The sequence below is a fragment of the Crocodylus porosus genome, unplaced genomic scaffold, assembly GCF_001723895.1.
Source record: "Crocodylus porosus isolate Cpor-Errol unplaced genomic scaffold, CroPor_comp1, whole genome shotgun sequence".
NCBI classification, from domain to species: domain Eukaryota; kingdom Metazoa; phylum Chordata; order Crocodylia; family Crocodylidae; genus Crocodylus; species Crocodylus porosus.
Window position 1 is genome coordinate 2,325,391 of NW_017728911.1, and position 17,334 is coordinate 2,342,724.

At 46.9% G+C, this 17,334-nt stretch overlaps 1 protein-coding gene across 6 annotated transcripts in view; it reads right to left on the reverse strand.

Moving 5' to 3' along the window:
• Positions 1-547: 547 nt before the first annotated feature.
• CELF6 (CUGBP, Elav-like family member 6) overlaps positions 548-17,334 on the reverse strand; it is a 192,031-nt gene continuing 175,244 nt past the window's right edge. For 5 of the 6 annotated variants that reach the window (XM_019533279.1, XM_019533282.1, XM_019533281.1 and 2 more), the window contains 2 exons: positions 14,997-15,152; positions 548-1,705 (listed from right to left, as the gene is read on the reverse strand). In XM_019533279.1, coding sequence (XP_019388824.1) covers positions 15,025-15,152 — 128 coding nt within the window. In that variant the 3' untranslated portion in view covers positions 548-1,705; positions 14,997-15,024. The remainder of the gene's footprint in view (positions 1,706-14,996; positions 15,153-17,334) is intronic. The other variant, XM_019533283.1, reaches the window with a different exon arrangement.

The window sequence follows — 17,334 nt, forward strand, 5'->3', positions numbered from 1 at the left end:
TTCACATATGTGTTTGGCATAGTCTGATAAAGCCTCATGCTAGAGCATTAGAGACTCATGCTTCACAGATCTCAGTCTATCTGTAGCTTCTGAGCCAAATTCTTATGCTGATAATGCAAAGAATGACTTTAATGCACTGGTGTAACCGGGGCTGGGTTTGGCCCTGCAGGTGTATGTTGATGGGTCTGATTCTCTTCTCGTAAACAGCGTAAATGAGATGAGAATCAGACCATAAATGTTTTTGTTAGCTAACTAAAGTTGCAATACCCTCATCACTCCCGCAAAAGGAAAAACTGGTCAAAAAAATGTTGACCCAAGATTCTTAAATGCAAAATGCACCTTCACCAACAGTGAAATGTTACCACTGGGGAGAAACTGGCTGCTTTGATTAGAAACAAACCATAGCTTTCACTGCAAGTTTGTCTCTTGAAAGCCCACATATTTTGTGAAGAATTTCAGATGCAACGATTTTCCTTTGATGTTCTTAGGGGAAATAAAATCAGATCTTTTGACCAGTTTTCTTAGTGCACCACGCACTTTGCTTCCCTTTTTTTTGTTTTGCTGGGTGGGTGGAGGGGAGGGGAGAAGAGGCTGCTGTAATAGAAATACTATCTTTCCACTTTCCATAACCTCAGAAAAATTCCCCAGCTACTTACTCCTTTGAACTCCTACCACCTATGCAGTCACTAGGCCACTGGAACACACTACACTGCAAACAAAGTTCCTCTTAGTTACCTTGATTTGTGTTTCTCTTTGAAATGCTTGCAGCTTTTACATGATACTTTTACCTTTTTTCTTTTCTTTTTGTTTTTTTTTAAATTAATTTATTTATATATATATTTAAAAAAGCAATAGTCCTTTGGTCCCTAAACTCTAAGGAATGATATGACTTGAAAGAAGTAATCCTATGTCCCTGTGCCAGTGACAAGCAGGCGGGGAGAAACAGATCCCGCCACCCTGCTCCATGGGAGATATATATATATATATATATAGATATATATATATAGATATATATATATATACTTATTTATATATATCTTCTATAAGTCCAACATCCTCTTATCATTTGATTTCTTTTTCTGTTTTTTTCCAGCCAGATGTGGAAAAAAAATCAATTCCTTTTTCCCTTTTAAACAAAATGTTATCCAGGTGAAACATACAAGCCTGGTCCATTCCCACTGGCTTTGGTTTATATCCGTTTGGAGCCTCTTTCCTAGTTCCTCCTTTGAAATTTGTAGCAGCAAATGAGTGCTTTAAAAAGGTAGGTTTTTGTCCTCGCAACTGAGCTGTCCCAGCTGACAATCCTGGGCTGGTTTGTTTTTTATCCCTTTCAAGAATCCTGCCTTTTTCCACATGAGGAATTCACAAAGTCTTCTCAAGCAGCCGCCGTTTCAGAGTTTAAGCAAATCTTTGCACCTGTTTGCCTTTGTCCAACATCGTTGTGTCTCTCTTCCTTTTGTCTGTTCGTCCTTCCTTCCCTTCTTGTTAAGAAACAAACAAAATCAATTGGAAAATTAAAAAAGAAAAAGAAAAGATACAACCGAAATGGCTCTCTTTTTTTTCACCGGTGTTTCTTCTCCTCCATTGGTTCCTCTTCCTCCTCCTCCTCCTCCTCCATTATATGTTGCAAAGAAAGAGAGTTACAAGTTTGGATACTGCACTTGGGAAAAGGGGAATACTCTTCAAACGTTGCAGGGCATCCAACCTGCAAGACAGCAAAAGGTATGTTAGATCTGCCAAGCCATCTGAGGGTCTGCCAAGCCACTGGACGTAAAATACAGAGAAGCCCACTGGGAAAGGCTATGACACATGTCGAGTTGTAGTACTAGGGTAGCAGAGGATGGGGCACTACTGGATAGTCATATTGCTAATGTGGGTTCCTTTCTCTCAGCCAGCTCTGCTAAGGCAACTCAAGGATGTCCTACAGCCTTACTGCCTGACCAGCTCCACCAGCGCTCTTCCCTCCTAAGCTGAAACACCCACTGTTACTCCAGGCCTGGGTTCCTCTCATACAGTACACCTCAGTTTGGACTTGCAGTGCCCTCACTCTGCCAGCCATGGGCTCCTCACTCAGATCTGCCAATGAACACATCTCAGTCTTGACCCACCAACCCTTCTGCTAATGCACTCTTCAGTCCCGACCTCAGCAGCTCCCCTTATTGTCCCAGTCCTTGGTCCGCCTGAAACCAGACCTCCTTCATGTTATGCAAATGATTGCTTTTGCCATGTGGAGAAATGTCTTTTAGGAGTTAAATGGAGTTCCCTTTACCATGTTGCCACCTGGAAGTGAAGCTGGATTTGAGGCTGGGTCTCTGAATATGAAAAGTCCAGCGCATATCTAACTTCTCTGGGGTCCTCACTAACTAGTTAAGTGGTATGGAGGAGCATCTGTGTGACTCTGGTGAGGAAACATGTAGGTCCTTAGCTAGGTCACTACCTCTAGTTTATCGTCTCTGCAAAATGTCCTGCGTTAAAGAAACATCAGAAGCCAAATTCTCTGCTGGTGAAATTCCAGTGAAGTCAATGCAATCAACTGAGGTTTTAGACTTAGGTGTCTTTGACAAATTTCATTTAGCACTTTTCCCTACTGTGAATTTAGGCTTCCTAGCTCTGACGATTCACAAAGGCTGACTACTCTATCCCTTCTCATTTAAGCAGAATGCTTTGCAGGGAAATCCAATGTCTTTTCACGATGGAATAGCTCTGGGTGAAGAGTTGAGTTACAAACCCTCTGCACTGGACACCAGATTCTTACAGACCCTTTAAAAATTCCCAGTTTCTGCCCCGTAAGTTCTACTGTCACTTTCTGCTTTTCTTCCATGAACTCCCTCCTGCATGGGATGGGAAGGAATATCCAAGAAACAAATGCAAGACTTCAGGTTCCGACTCAGAGCAAAGGATCAACATCTGGGATATTCCTGAGTGCTTTCTTTCTTTCTTTTTGAGAGTCTACTTTACAAGGTAAAAAACAAAAAAGGTGATTCAAAGAAAGGGAAATACAAGACTTGTCATGTCTAACTAAAATTAAGTGAAAACCATTTCTTTTTAGAAATACTATCAAAATCAAGGGTGATTCCATAACAATCACAACAGTTCCCCAGTCATCATGGCCATATGGTGAATGCAGGTGAAACACACATACAGATATTGTTACATTACAACAGAGAGAAAAGAAGAACGGGCAAAGGAGGAGGAAGTGGTGTTCAAGGGGTCAAAGGTCACAACTAAGTAAGACTGACCAATCAGCACTCCAATAACTATCCACCATGGGCTTCAATACGGCACTTCACAATCGCCAAAACAAAAGAACTGATACAGAAAAAATAAAGATATATATAGAGAGAGATACCAAATACTCAACGTCAAGTCATGCAACGAGGTAACAACCGGCCACATGGCGTCATCGCAGAGGACGATGACAACATGAGTTAGTCACTTACAGTTTCGGTTTATTTGGGAGGGACAGATTTTGTTTGGGTCTCCCATAACAGCTAGAGGGCTGCTAGGCAACTGTGGGGCCATCTTGGAGCAATGATTGGCCTGGTCTGGTTAGGTACAGTAGTGGTTGGGTTGGAGGAAACAAAACATAAAAAAAGATGAATTGGTTTGATGGAGTTTTTTCAGTTTCATTCCTGTTTGTGGTTGATCAAGAATAGAAAATGTGCCTTTGAGGACCCTCATACCAATGTCTGCCCTTCTCGAACACCTTTCCCTCTAAGCATCTCACAAGGCTTTGTACTCATGAACTGACACTCACTCATGACCTATGGAGAGATCAGCATTATTGTCCCCATTGCTAAAGCTATGGGAATAATTACAAATGAATACGTTACCTGATGAATTTGGGCTTTTTTAACTTATGACATCGCTCTGAATATCCTCCAACATTTGGATTTATTTTCGTGTTTGGATTTATTTTGCAAATACCTTTGGAGAATGCTGTATTGTCCAGCTTGGCTACAATTACTCATTTCCATAATGCTCAGCTGTGATTGGTTAGATAAATGGTATAATTTCTGTTCCCTGACTGGATGTCAGCTGGCAAGGTCATCCCCCTGGAAAATCTATGCGCAAATTTATTACTTGTCTGCCAAGAATGGTCATGTATGCAACTCTGAAATGCACAGCTTCTTGTTTTTGCTTGAGGTGTCTAACTCTGCTCACTGGGAGGGAAGATGAGGCACAAAGGAGGTAACTGATCTACCCAGGATCACACAGTAAATCAGAGGTGGAACTGGGGATAGGATGCAGGTAGCCAGGCCCTAAATCCATTTTCTCAAGAAAGCACACACGCTGTTTCTCTGCTGAAATAACTGAACACTGAACAACAACAAAAATATTTAAATAAAGAGAGCAAGACTAGCTTATTAATAGTTCTGAACATGAAGCAAGTGGCAAAGGAAGACTCCAGGTTGTATGCTCCAGTTTTTTTCTTCTAGGAAACATTGTTAAATACTTAATAAAGGGCTATGAAAACCACTGCTCAGTCTTCCCAGCTGTCAGCACCAGCAGGAAAATGACTCTCCCTGACTGATCCGCTCACATGCATGGAAAGTGAGAGGTAGGCAGTCTCACCATGCTTTAACTCTAGTGCTTTAACTCAGCAGTGTAAGCCATAGCCCTCAGGACCTGGCATGCCATGCTCCTTTTAGATGTGAGAGGCCATGTTGCCAGGCTGAACAAAGCATGCTGGGACTGGCTGTCGCTCCAATCCATAACTTCATGTTTCTACCCAAAGGGAAGTTGCAAGTCATGTATTTTGCAGAAATTAGATGCAGCTGGTGGCCTCTGGCTATGGGCCAACATTCAGAACTCCAGTTTTACATGCAGCAAGTGAAGAATCCATTGCCCAAAGCATGCCAGTCGGAGAGGGAAACATGCTCTCTCTCTAGCTGAGCAACCAGGACAGGGGAAATGAAGTCAAACAGTTGTCTAAGCTTGGTCATGACTTTGCAACCTACTGACCAGCAAGGAGTAGCCAGATGTATTGGGGTTCTCATGCTTCCTAGACTGCAGGTAAAAGTAGCTGAAGACTTCATGCTGTAACTAGGTTTAGAAGGCTTGATCATGAAAGGATGGAAACATGAATCGGACAAGGAAATCAGGTTGAATAAAATGAAGTAAGGTTACTCACCTGAAGCTCTCTATCACTGTCTCTGAAGTGCTCACCCTCAGGGATGCAAGGCACAAACCCTACTACCATGTCACCCAGATATATGGCTCCACAGATATGCTCATTGGCAGAGCCCTTCCACCCATTCAGAAGAAGGGATGGAGATGGTAGAATGTAAGCCAGCAGCAGAAAGACTAGTTACAGGTGTGTATCCTTTCTCTACCTGGGACTGTCTCTGCAGATTCTCACACTTGGCAAACTGACTAGCAGCTAGTAACCCACCGGAGTAAGGCTGGGGAATAATCTTTCATTAAACAAAGCTCAGAAGAACTTTCTCTCAACATCAGCACCTTAGTCAAGACAGTCTTGTGTGAACGGCACTCAAGGCAACTGCTTTGTGATGTTCAGCGTTGCAGGCAAAGTGCTCTGGGAAATTGCCTGAAGGCTCCCTGACCAGTTGGCCATAAATCACTGCTTGATCTGGGTTGAATCCGGAGTCTAATCTGTTTATACAGCCTCTGAACAGAAACTGATTTCCTCTTAGGCTTGTTCTGAAATACCACCAATAACCCTGAAAATCTGCAAAGGATTTTGTTCTTTCCAGGTATAACACAATACCCTCTCAATACCTGATGCATGCAGCTTTGCTTCATCTGGTGAGTCATGATGTTGAGGGAAGAAAGAGACAGAATTTCATCTTAACCAGTCTAAGGGAAATCACTTCGTGGAAGTATTCAAAGCATGGGTGCAGTACTGTATTATCCTCAGCAGATGCCATCAAAGGAAGATAGCCATAAATGTGTGTCTTTTACCTTGGCCACATATCTGCTTCTCGGAAAACAGCTTTGTAGGAAAGATGGTAAGGAGAAGCCCTGTCAGACAGGCTCAAATGAAGGGTCTCTGAAGCTCCTAACTGATTCTATACTGATGGATAGACATGACCTACCCTGGAGTAACCTTTTTATAATAGGATGAACAAAAGCTGGACTGGAAGATGGAAATCACCAAGGGCTCACAGGCAACAGCACACATTCAGACTCTAGATGTGATACTACAGAGAAAAGAAATTAATGTGAAAAACTGGTGTGAGACAGCAAAATGACCCCTGTTTTGCTTTACTTTTCTGATGACCCAAGAAAGCAGCGGGATTGGTCAGAGGAGTACAGGAGAGGCTTATTTTAGTCTGTAAGGAATAAACCCAAGAGACAGGCAGGATCTCTGCCAGCTCTTACACAATATGGAGGTTATTTGACATTGTCTTCAAAGGCAAAAAAAAAGACCACCCCCAACCATCTTGGATATTCAATTGACTGAAGAAGGCAACAGACACTGACAGTGATAGCCATGACTCTCTGATTTCAGTCTAGTGTGTGGCCTGTTTTTCTCCAGCAGGTAAGGGGCTCCAGGAAAGACATGGTAAAGAATATGCACCCTTTCCCCAAAGCACTACAGCTTGCAACCCGAGTCATGTATGATGTGCATGTCATGCTGGTTATATGATATTTGTTTCTCTCTTTTGTCTGGATGAACACAACTCCTAGACTCCATGGAGGAAAACACTACAGAAGAGCTAGGTATCATTTTTCAAGGTTGGAGAGCCAGCCAATGTTACATAACTGTACCTGGTCATCACTACCTAGAAAGCTGCCTCCCTCACTCCCCATATCTTATGCTGGAATAAGATTGTCTTAATTTTTATCATTTCATACTCCAGCATACTTTCCCTAGGTCACAGAAGGGAGTGAAGCCAGCCTGGACTAGAAGTCTTTGGCTAGTGTGAAGAGTCCCTTGTTTATATGAACAGTCTTGCCTGGTTTCTGACCCTGAAGAGACTTTGTGACCTCTCTCCCTCTGACCACTCCAGAGTGTTGTAGTCCTGCCAGAAAGGCCCATAGCACCATTTAGTCTTCCTTTAGTCCATTTAGTCTTCCTTTGCCATCTCATGGATGGTGTGGTTTCATTTCCTTCTGGTAAGGGAAAAGAGGAAGCTTCTGCAAGGATCATTAGGGTCATCTGATTCCTTCACCACCTTTCCAGACTCCAAAGATCATTCTTCAGACTTGTCACTAAAGAGGAAAGCAGGCTTCAGGGAGATGCAGTGAGAATGCTCTGAAGATGCGTTAAGTACAGTTCACTTAGCAGAAGTCCTCTCAGGGGAATGGTTTCTGGCTGGATAGCCAGACAATGTCCTTTGTGCCATAGAAGCCCCAGGGTATGATAAATGCAAGCGGTCTCTAGGAGACTCTTGAGGGGAGGGAGAAATCCAAAGATCAAGACTAACTATAACCTCAGAGCCATCCTGGATACACATTTTCAAGGTGCCAGGAGAGGAAGGATGGTCCTCTCTCCCATCTTAGCTCTGGTCTTGCAGGGGGGCTTATAGATCTAAAAGCCACTGAAACGATTCCTCTGATCCTATCTCAGATGTCACTAATGCTGCCTTGATGGCCCATGGATTAAATCTGAGACATCAAGGCAAGAAGTGCCAAGGGAGATCTTTGGCCTTTGGGATCTGATGATGTCAGGCGAGATATTCCACTCCCAAGTGAAGAGTTTGACTCTGAGTTCTACACAGAACAAGGGCAGAGACAGATCACACCATTAGTGACCGGATCCCAAAAGGCAAGGGCAGGCACTCCCACACCATCAGTGGGTGCTTGGAGCTGAGCTCTCCATGGTGCCTGGTACTCATCTAATAGAGAACGCATGGGCCTACACCGAGACTTGTTAATGGAGAAGATGGCAGGATCATGAAACAGCTGCTTTCTCATTGAACCTTCCTTGGCCACATTGGTTCTGAGATGGATCCAGATTGAAATAAGATCAGTTCTTTGGAGGCCACTGGTGTACAAAAGCTGGACAGAATTTCAAGGCATTTTCCATTAATAGATGCTCAAGCTGTCATTCCTGACTGAGGATAGCCTGGGGATGAATCTAGCAAATGTGCAAAAGGAGCACCCTTCTCCCCTCCATGGCCTGTTATGGACACTTCACTGTAAGACATGAAGGTTTTAAATGGGTACTGAGCTGGGTAGTGAAAGAATGTGGACAAGAACACCATGGCACAGAAAGGAACTACACAGTGCACCCATCCAACCTGCTCTATCACACTAATTGCACTATTACAAAACTGAGGCAAGTCTTCAAAATCCACCAGCAAACATGTGAAATGATGTCAAAAGACAAGGAAAAGTGGAAGTCCAAGTCCTGCATGAAGGTGACCTGAATGCTAGTCCTGAGACTACTGGGGATGGAACTAAGGCTGGTTAGAGGGAGGTTATAGTGGAAGGGTCTGTCACAGCCCCCTGTGCAGCCTTGTACCAAACATGTTAATCAACAGGAAGTTGGGCAGGCAGCCCCAAAATGGTCCAGGGCTTGCAATGCAAAGGCTCACACTGGTGAGGAACTGCCGATGCAAAGTCAATCGCTGTTGTCATCACTCCACACCATTCTTTGGTGCTTTGTTGAGATTTAAAGAGACACCATCCCCTGCCCAAAGAACTGAGCACCTTCATAAGACATGTGAACTAAACCAGCTGACGATATGCAAAGGGAAAGCCAGGCGAGGCATTAAAGCAAGACAAGGTGACATGCGCTGTATTTGAGAGTGGTCTGCTTTGTGTAGTTCTGGCTTGTTTGAAGCAAGCACTGAGAGTGGGCAGAGGGGAGGAGTGAGGAGCACAGGACAAGGCGGGGGGGTCAAGGAAAAGATAGAGGGCACATGGTGTATGTAGAGAGGTCATGTTAGGTCTGGGGAGAAGGTTAAGAAAGTCACGAGGGTAAGAAAGAAAGGAAGCCAGCTTGGAAGAGAACCGGCACAGCACTCAGGGCCTGGTGGGCATGATGACCTTGGTAAAGGACAACATAACAGGGCCACAGTGCAGGGTTTACCATGGGTGCAATGGGGGATGAGACAGGATGTAGGCAAGGGCAGATCATGGAAGCGGGGGAGGAGACAAATTGAGATGCTGGAGGAGAGGTGAGAGGAGCTACTTCTCCCTGGAGAAACTGTATGCAAACCTTGGCCAACACCTGACATGACCCTGCCCAAAACCATTTAAGGTTTGAATCACTTTGGTCACATTTTCTTTCTTGGGCCTGGGCGCAGAACTGCTGACGGAATCCTGTGCTGACGGCACTCCCGGCCTCAGGGGACCCATCACAAACATCGGCTGGACTTAGGGGCCCAGGCACTGCTTCCTGCCAGGGGCTGGACTGGGGTTATGGTGATCCCTGTCTGCAGGGACACAATGTCCCATGAGGGGGCTTGGCCCATAGCCTGGAGTGGGCTGGGTTCTCCCCTGGGTTCAGCTGCTAATAGGAGGAACACAAGGCTGAGTTCTCCAAGAGCCCCGATGGAAAGACCTGTTTGGAATCCATGGACACAATCAAGTGTTTGCTGCCGCCTGACAGTCCCTTGTGGCTAATATGAGCGCCCATGTGCGCAGTCAGCTTCCATTTGACCAAACACTGATGTTGCTCTCAGCAGACAAGGAGCTGTAACCAACCAAACGTGATGCTCAGAGCCTGGGAGTGGGGGGACAATAAACACTGCATGCCCCCTCCCCACCCCAGCCACACTTTCCCCCAGTGTGAAAATGCCTTTGATGAGTAAGGGGGTGTGAATCCTTTTCTGGTACCCAAGTTGAGGTTTGGAGGGCCTGATTTTCAAAAGAATGGAGGATCCTCAACTCCAGCAGAAGTTAACAGGAGACACAGTTTTCCAGTTCTTCTGAAAACCAGGCCCACAAACTGCTTTGAAAAGCTGGTCTCCTACAAATATATGCCTCCAGATCACAGGCTGATTTTAAAACGGGCCCATTATTATCACGATGTGGATGCAGCATCTTTCGTTCTGAAGGGTCCTGTGTAAACTGGACCTGACTTCTGTCTGAGCCTGATTTCAGTCAGCAAACCAATCACAGTGTCCGCAGCTTTTGTGTCATTGTGTGAAACAAATCGCTGCATCTTGTATGCAAGTGAATTTCAGGCACTGGCTTGCTCATGGGCCGTGTGCATGTTGTGCGTGCTTCAAGTGCGTCAGCTTCAGATGTCTCCATTGGACATCTGTCGGTCACACGGTATTTGTTTCTCTCCTTTGACTGGATGAGCATAATGCTTAGAACCAGGCCCCTGGCTGAGTATGAAATTGGCTGTGCTTTCTTGCCTCTAGTCCCTTTAAGATTTGCTGTTACCTTGCCAGGAAATTAGCTGGCCAGGTTATCTGCGGAAAACAAATGCAAAATGGGCACAAGCAGAACTGAAACCAGCTTGTCTGAACATTCACATTAGTGCTGGTGAATAATCTGCTGCAGGATTTGCCAAGCTGGACAAGACTAAATGTCAAAGAATTGAGGATCTGGCCTTCTCTGTCAGACATGGCGTTGTTTCATCTAGTCATCACCTCTGCAGAGGAACGCAGGTATTCAACTGGGGCCAGCGGCAGCACATGACTGTTTTGGGCAAGGTGCGAAGGGGATTTTACCTGGGAAATTCAAGTCAACAAAATCAAATTACCTAAACTACAGTCTCTTTGGATGGGGTTGATGTTCTAGGGCACGGCTGTCCAGCTTCTGCGTGGCTGGGGGCCACAGGCTATTCAGCCACATGCTTCACGGGCCACATGCCATTCTATGCCATCTGAGCCAGCCTGCACTGCGTGGTGGGTGTCCTCCTGCTGCACTGCACTTGTCCCCTCGCACTGCGCCACACGGGACCACACTGTGCAATGGCCGACCCCCACTGCATCATGCTCGTGTCGTTGCTCAGTGTGGAATCCCCACGTGCTCCCGAGCCCGCTGGCTGCCGGCTCCCTCAGCCCCATGGGCCATGCCCCGTCCCCAGAGATGGGGGAGCCTGAGAGGCCACAGGTTAACCCTTGGGAGGCTGTATGCAGCTCCTGGGCCACCAGGTGGACAGCCCTGCCCTAGGAGCAAAGTGATATGAGCGCCAAAGGGCTTTGCTGCTAAGCCATGTTTGAAAACAGCACCTCCATTGGCTTGGAGCCCTAATGCTGTGCTGATTACCACCACTGACTGATCTTCTATCCCAGTTGCCCCTGAGGTCACCGTGGTCACCCAAAGCTACATGTCACACCAGAAAAAATGAAGAAACAACATAAGACTTGGACAGAAGACTCCACAGCATGGAACACAAAGGCCATGGGACCTATTCTGTTCTGAGAACAAACCCAATGACACTGATGGGAGGAGTATGCACCCATGGCATGGAGTTTGCTCCCCTCTCTGGTGATGTGCTTGGAACTGACCTGCTCATTGGTAACCGACTCCACTCACAAGCAAACAGTCATTTTGCATGTACCACTTCATTGTGTCTAACCTGGGCAAGGGGTAAGTAAAAGCTCAGACTCATGCCTGCAAATTGCACTGATGCATAGCAGAGACTAATCTTTTAAGGCATACAGAGTAGATCAGGCATAACTTTCACTTGCTCTGGAGCCAACTTGGAAGTCTCAGGTCACAGTTTTGAAAGATTTTGGTCTTTCAGGGATAACTTGGAAAATATTAACCAGCGTTTCCTTTGTGTGTGTCCACAGACCCTCTGCTCTGCTGACCAAATGGTAGATGGGTAGAAGAAACAGGTTTCCAGAGCCAGACAGCAGGACATTTGTGTGCCCCACTGGACCATGAGACAGGTACAAAGCACCCCGGCCAGCTGAAAAGCAGGAATGTAGTGGTGAGCATGGAGTCAGCAGCATATGTGTTAGCAGTCACTGAAGCCTCTGATGATATGTCTCTGGGCAGTGGCTATTAGCCACAGCAGCATGTGCTGTCTCATATCCTGCCTTAGAAAGATGCTAGGATAATAGGAACAGTGACTTTTCTTGCTGCCTCCCTTGTAATTTTTTTCTAACCTGCACAGAAGCCTGAGTTCACCATACATAAGCCACTGGGGGAAGCAGACCAGCTATAGATATGGACAGTGTAGACTGCGTTGGATGGCTGGGGCCGTGGCCTTCCAATAAATCTGGGGTCTTAAAAGTTCCCAGTGTTGTTACTTGCTAGTCTCCTACTCAGCTCTCTCAATACACCTTGCATCTGAGCTGCAGCAGCTTGGATATTCCACTCCTGGGGTCCCCATACAAGTCTGCTCCCATCATAGTGACAGCTACGTATCCCCCATCTCCTCATAGTCCAAGCCCAGGAACCATAGTCAGCTCTTTCCATGCATCTCTTCCCTGACCTGTAGCTCCATTTTCTACTCCACTGCTCCTTTCCACCTCCCTTGCTGTTGACCCATTCCCTGCTCAGAGCCTGCTAACAACACCAAATTGTATGGTGCTCTAGCAGTGTACCCACTGGGAACTACAATTTCAAAGCTCTTGTTGATGTGCCTTAATCAGATTTAGCTGTTCAAGTCTCCACAGCTGACAGTCATGCCACAGTTCTCCTCTCCACCACCGAGCCCTTCTTTGGGAATTAGTTTTCCAGTTCAACAACGTAATTACTTTCCTGTTACTTTTCCCCATTTACACAAAGCAAGGGCAAGAGTCAGGTGTCTTCTGCCATGTTTGATTAGATGCCACCTGGGAAAGACATTGTGTGACAAAAATCTAGCGGGACTTGTTTTCTACAGTACATTCAATTGTTGCTTCATGTACAAACCAGCCAGGCCAGACATTATGAGCCCTTGGGCATTAGAAGCTCTTCTCCAGGCAGAAACACAGGAAAAGCTAAGATGAATCAACTGAAGTTGTAAAGGAGGATTAAGCCACAGAAAACAAAAGCCAATGTACTTCTGAATGAAAGCATGCCACGGGAGGGCTAGATGTGCTTCAACAGATATGTGGTAGCATCATGTCTTTGACAATTCGTCTTCTTTCCTGAGTGTCTGACTGCAGCATCTTGTAAGAGCCCCAAATGAATGGGCTTCAGACTTCTGTTTTCTTCTACACTCCAGGCTCCCTACCTGGACTTCATCTCCCATCATTCAGCACCTGCCCTAGCCAAGGATGGAGACTGTGAGAGATGCAGTTGGACTGTGAGGCCTGAAATACAGCTCCCATCAGCCACTCTCAGCTGTGCCAGCATTTTAGGTTTTCTTCAGCTAAAATATTTCAGATTTTGATTTTTCACTAAAAATTTGAAATTTCCTGTGGAAATCTGCCTCCTATTCCCCTCCCACCACTTTCCAACCAGTCTTACCCAAACTGCCCTTCCTCCTGTGGGGAAGAGGGAGTCCAGTATGTGCAGGGCCAGTCTATAAACACTGATACAAATGCTCCCCAGAGGCTTGTAACAAGATGGTAGCCATAACTCTCCCTGGTTATTACTGCCTATGCTCATGATAGTCATCAGGGACAGGTTAGGCAATGACTGGAGTCTGCACTTCAGATGCTCAAACAAACAGGCTAAGGCCATAAGCTCAAAATCATTCAAGAACATGCTGTCTTGCTAGATTTTCCCCATTGCTTCCTGTTTCTACTGAGAGGGGTATAGAACAGAACAGAGAAACCCAAAGTGCCTGAAAATAAATTAAGGGGAAAAAAAAAACGTGGACAGAGCCTTTCAAAACCTGTGAGGAGGCTAGGGGGCTGTTTTCTATTTTCATTTAGGATGGAAGGTTGCTGGACAGGAATATTCTGGTTTTTATACTAGTGCGGGGTTCCTCTAGCCTGTATGAGTTTTAGGGAAGAGTCAGGTGAAATCTTAATTTATCCAGTGTGATTCAAATATCCTTAGATCGGGCTTGCCTTTTGCTAAACCCAGTACCCTTAGCAGATGTCTCTGGCTGGAAGGACCTGGGGGAGGGTGGGGGCACCATTTTGGGAGGGAAAGGTCAGGCACACATTCAAACGAAGGAAGATCCAAACCAAACCCTTGGATCCAAATGCCGCCCCATTCTTTCTCTCACTTGAGTTCTGATCCACACGCTGCAGCTTCAGCCCATCTCCACTTGGAAGTGGCCTCAGCTGTGAGAGGGGGTGGGGAGGAGACATCCACGGTCTGACGGAGCGGTGAGAATGGGTGGCTGGTATGTTCCCCATGGGGCCAAGTAAAAACCTAGTGCTTGTAACCTAGTGCTTGTCTTCTGGAAAAGAAGCAACCCTGGGCAAATAGTGAGCTTCTAGTCCTCTCTGTGGCAGGATCCCCTCAGCTTGTGTGTAAGTGCATCACTGCCCTTAGCTAGATCCTGCAGGTCTTGTTGCAGTAGGACAGATGTCCCATGCGTTCCTAGACAGCAATGTCTTGGTTGCGTTGTGGCCTGCAGGCAGGCAGGCTGGCTGGCTGGCTGGCTGGTGGTTGTGCCCTCTGCCCACGCAGGCAGGCATTGTTAGAGCAGCACCCGATCGGGGACTCTGCAAGTCTTTGGGGCTGCACGTGACGCCTTCGAAGCACTGTGTGGCCAGCCGCATCAGCAATGCTCTCTAGCATCTGTAAATCTCCATGTATATTGAAAAGGGGGGAATGTGTCAATCTTTGTTTTACAGATGAGGCAACTCAGGTCCAGAAAAGGGAAGCGGCTTGCTCAGCAGAGTCGGGAACAGAGCCCAAGTCTCCTGAGTCACCGCCTGGTGCCCTTAGTCCCTGGACAACACTGCTTTCTGCTGAGTTAAACCCAAGACTACCAGGTCGAAACAAATATGCTTTCTTCCGCAGAGCTGAAAGAGCAGCTCTGTGAACCAAGGGGTGGGGAATCTGGGGAAGGCTGAGCAGGTCCAGTGCTTTCCATCAGGTGGCAGCGCTGTACAGAGCAACAGAAGCCAACCCCATCGAGATGCGAGCGAAACGGCAGGAGATGCCGTACTGTCCCCTGGCTTCCTGGCAGCAAGCACAGATGATCTGGTGAAAACACCGAACTCTTCCCCCACACGCTCCCCCTTGTACCACAGTCGGGGCAGTCTGGCCTGCCAGCCTCTTACCTGTTTGCAGGGCCAGGGTGAGCAGGGGTCAGTAGGGTCTGTTAGCATCTTTTGGCCGCTTTAGTTGGACCTTTAGCCTCTTCATGCCGATCTGGAAGCCGTTCATGGCCTGAATGGCTGCCTGAGCACTAGTTGGATTGTCAAAACTGACGAAACCTGGGGGTGGGGGAGGGGGTGAAAGGGGTGGGAATGGAGAAGGAAGGACACAGGTCATCACCAAAAGCACCAGAGACCCTGTCCTCTCATCACACTCTCACTCCAGGCATCCAAAACTAACTGCCAGAAAAGCACAAAGGGGACTGCCCTAAAGGCTCTGGTGCAGAGGAGAGAGAGGGGAGGCTGGGGAAATGGTGACTGCGGCCCTGGGGCACTCAAGGCCTGGTTACCAGGTGCCCCCAAAATCCTGAAGTTGCATTAAAAAAAAAAAGCAGACGCAGTGTCTGGTTGCTGATCGTTGAGCCCTGATGGGTGTGAGCAGCCTGCAGCCAGGCCATGTGCGAGTGCCAAAGGGCCGAAATCCAACCTGACGTGCATGTGAAGCCTCTTTACTGGCTTCTCCTTGCTGGGAACTCTGCTTTCCTCCCTGCCCCTGGAAAGGAAGCCATTTTGTTTCCTTCCACCTCTCTTTCTTATCACCATGCTTCCTGTCCTTCTTATATCTCCCCTCCGCACGCTCCTGACCCCCATATTTTTCCTTAATCCTCACATTTTGTCTCCACCTCCTAGACCTCGACTCTCTCATAGCATCCCTCCTGCTTTCTTCAGTGTCCTTTTTGTACCCCACACCCCCTCAGTGTCCTGTATTCCTCTGCACCATCTGAGCTTCCCCAGCTCTCCTCTATCCGCTTACAGGTTCCTAACAGTAAAGTGCAAGAGGCAGGTATTTCTACTACAGATCACCAGTGGAAATGTCAACCACCTTTACGAGGGGCAATCTCCCTTCTACGTGGAAGCTATGGAGAAATGGCAGCTGTCTTCAGTGAGGGAAACCTGTAGCTTCAGTCCCGTTTAATGTAATGTTACATGATGTCTGTTTGAGAAAGGGCAAATGTTTGAGAGTGGTCTGCCAGCAACCAGGACACCCTGAGAAGCCACATCAGTCCCAATTTTCAAACCATGGGCACCAACTGTTTACACCTACAGTGTCCTGCTTCCATTATAGAATAACTCCCACCCCTGGATAATGGACTGGCAGAAGGGGCTTAACACACACCACTTTAAACCCAAAGCTAAAGGCTTTCCCTTGCCCTGTCCTTGTTACAGCACTTAGAGATGGAGGCCTTGAGCCAAGCTTGGTTTTAAAGCCAAGAGTTTATGCTTCTCTGACAAAGGATGGCTGGGTTTGGGAGCCAGTCAGAAAATCATGCTGCTGCCCTGTCAAACCTTTGCCTCTGTGCTGGAACTGGGAGACCTGAACTTTGGAGCATCCTCCTCTTTCTTTTTTCCTTTGGTTGTTGCCGCTGTATCTCCAGCTCCTCAGACCAGAACACAAACGCCATCATGCTGTGAAAGAGGCTGAATGGCTCTACTCAAAGCAGAAAACAACCCAGGAAATACAGCCCATTTCCCCATGATTACAAGCCCCACCATCACAAGGGCAATGGATACTTTAGTGATGGCTCCCCTGAAGTTTTGAGGGCTTGGCTCAACCAAACCTTTGAACGAGAGGTGGGCCCACAGCTGAAACCCCAGATACAGAAGCTACAAATCATGAGATTTGGAGCCAGAACTAGGCTACAAATTTAGCAAATGGCTCTGACCTTTATGGAGGTCTCAGCCAAAACCCTGGACATGGAAACTTGAGCTTCCAAGGGACATGAGCTCTGGGAGCTGGTTCTCTGCCTTGAATCATTTGTTAGCATTTATCATAGGACAAACACAGGTTGTGCAACATTTGTGCAATGTTTTTCTATCACATTGCATAGAGGTAGAGATGACACAGGGCACAAGGCAGTGAAGAACCAGGGCCCTGGAAGTGACGTTTGTCCCTATCTCTGTCCTTTATAAACACAGCTTTGATATTCCCATACCCACCTTCTCTGGCTTCATCCGGTATCATCCATATTAAAGAAACCCAGCCTTTGTCCACAACTGCTCTCTAGGACAGCCAAGAACTGCCCCAACACGCAAAGCAACCCCACCATCCCTCACCTGGCTGGCCAACGGTCTCAGCTCAGCCCTGGAATTGCAGACAACAGTGCACAGTGCTCAGCACCTCATGGAGATGCAGTCCAAGATCCAAGTGGCTGCCTCAGCAGCACTGCATATTTGAACGGCCTCTGCCTGTCACCTTATGCCATATTTTTTCCCCTCTCTTGGCTAACATCTGCTGCAATAA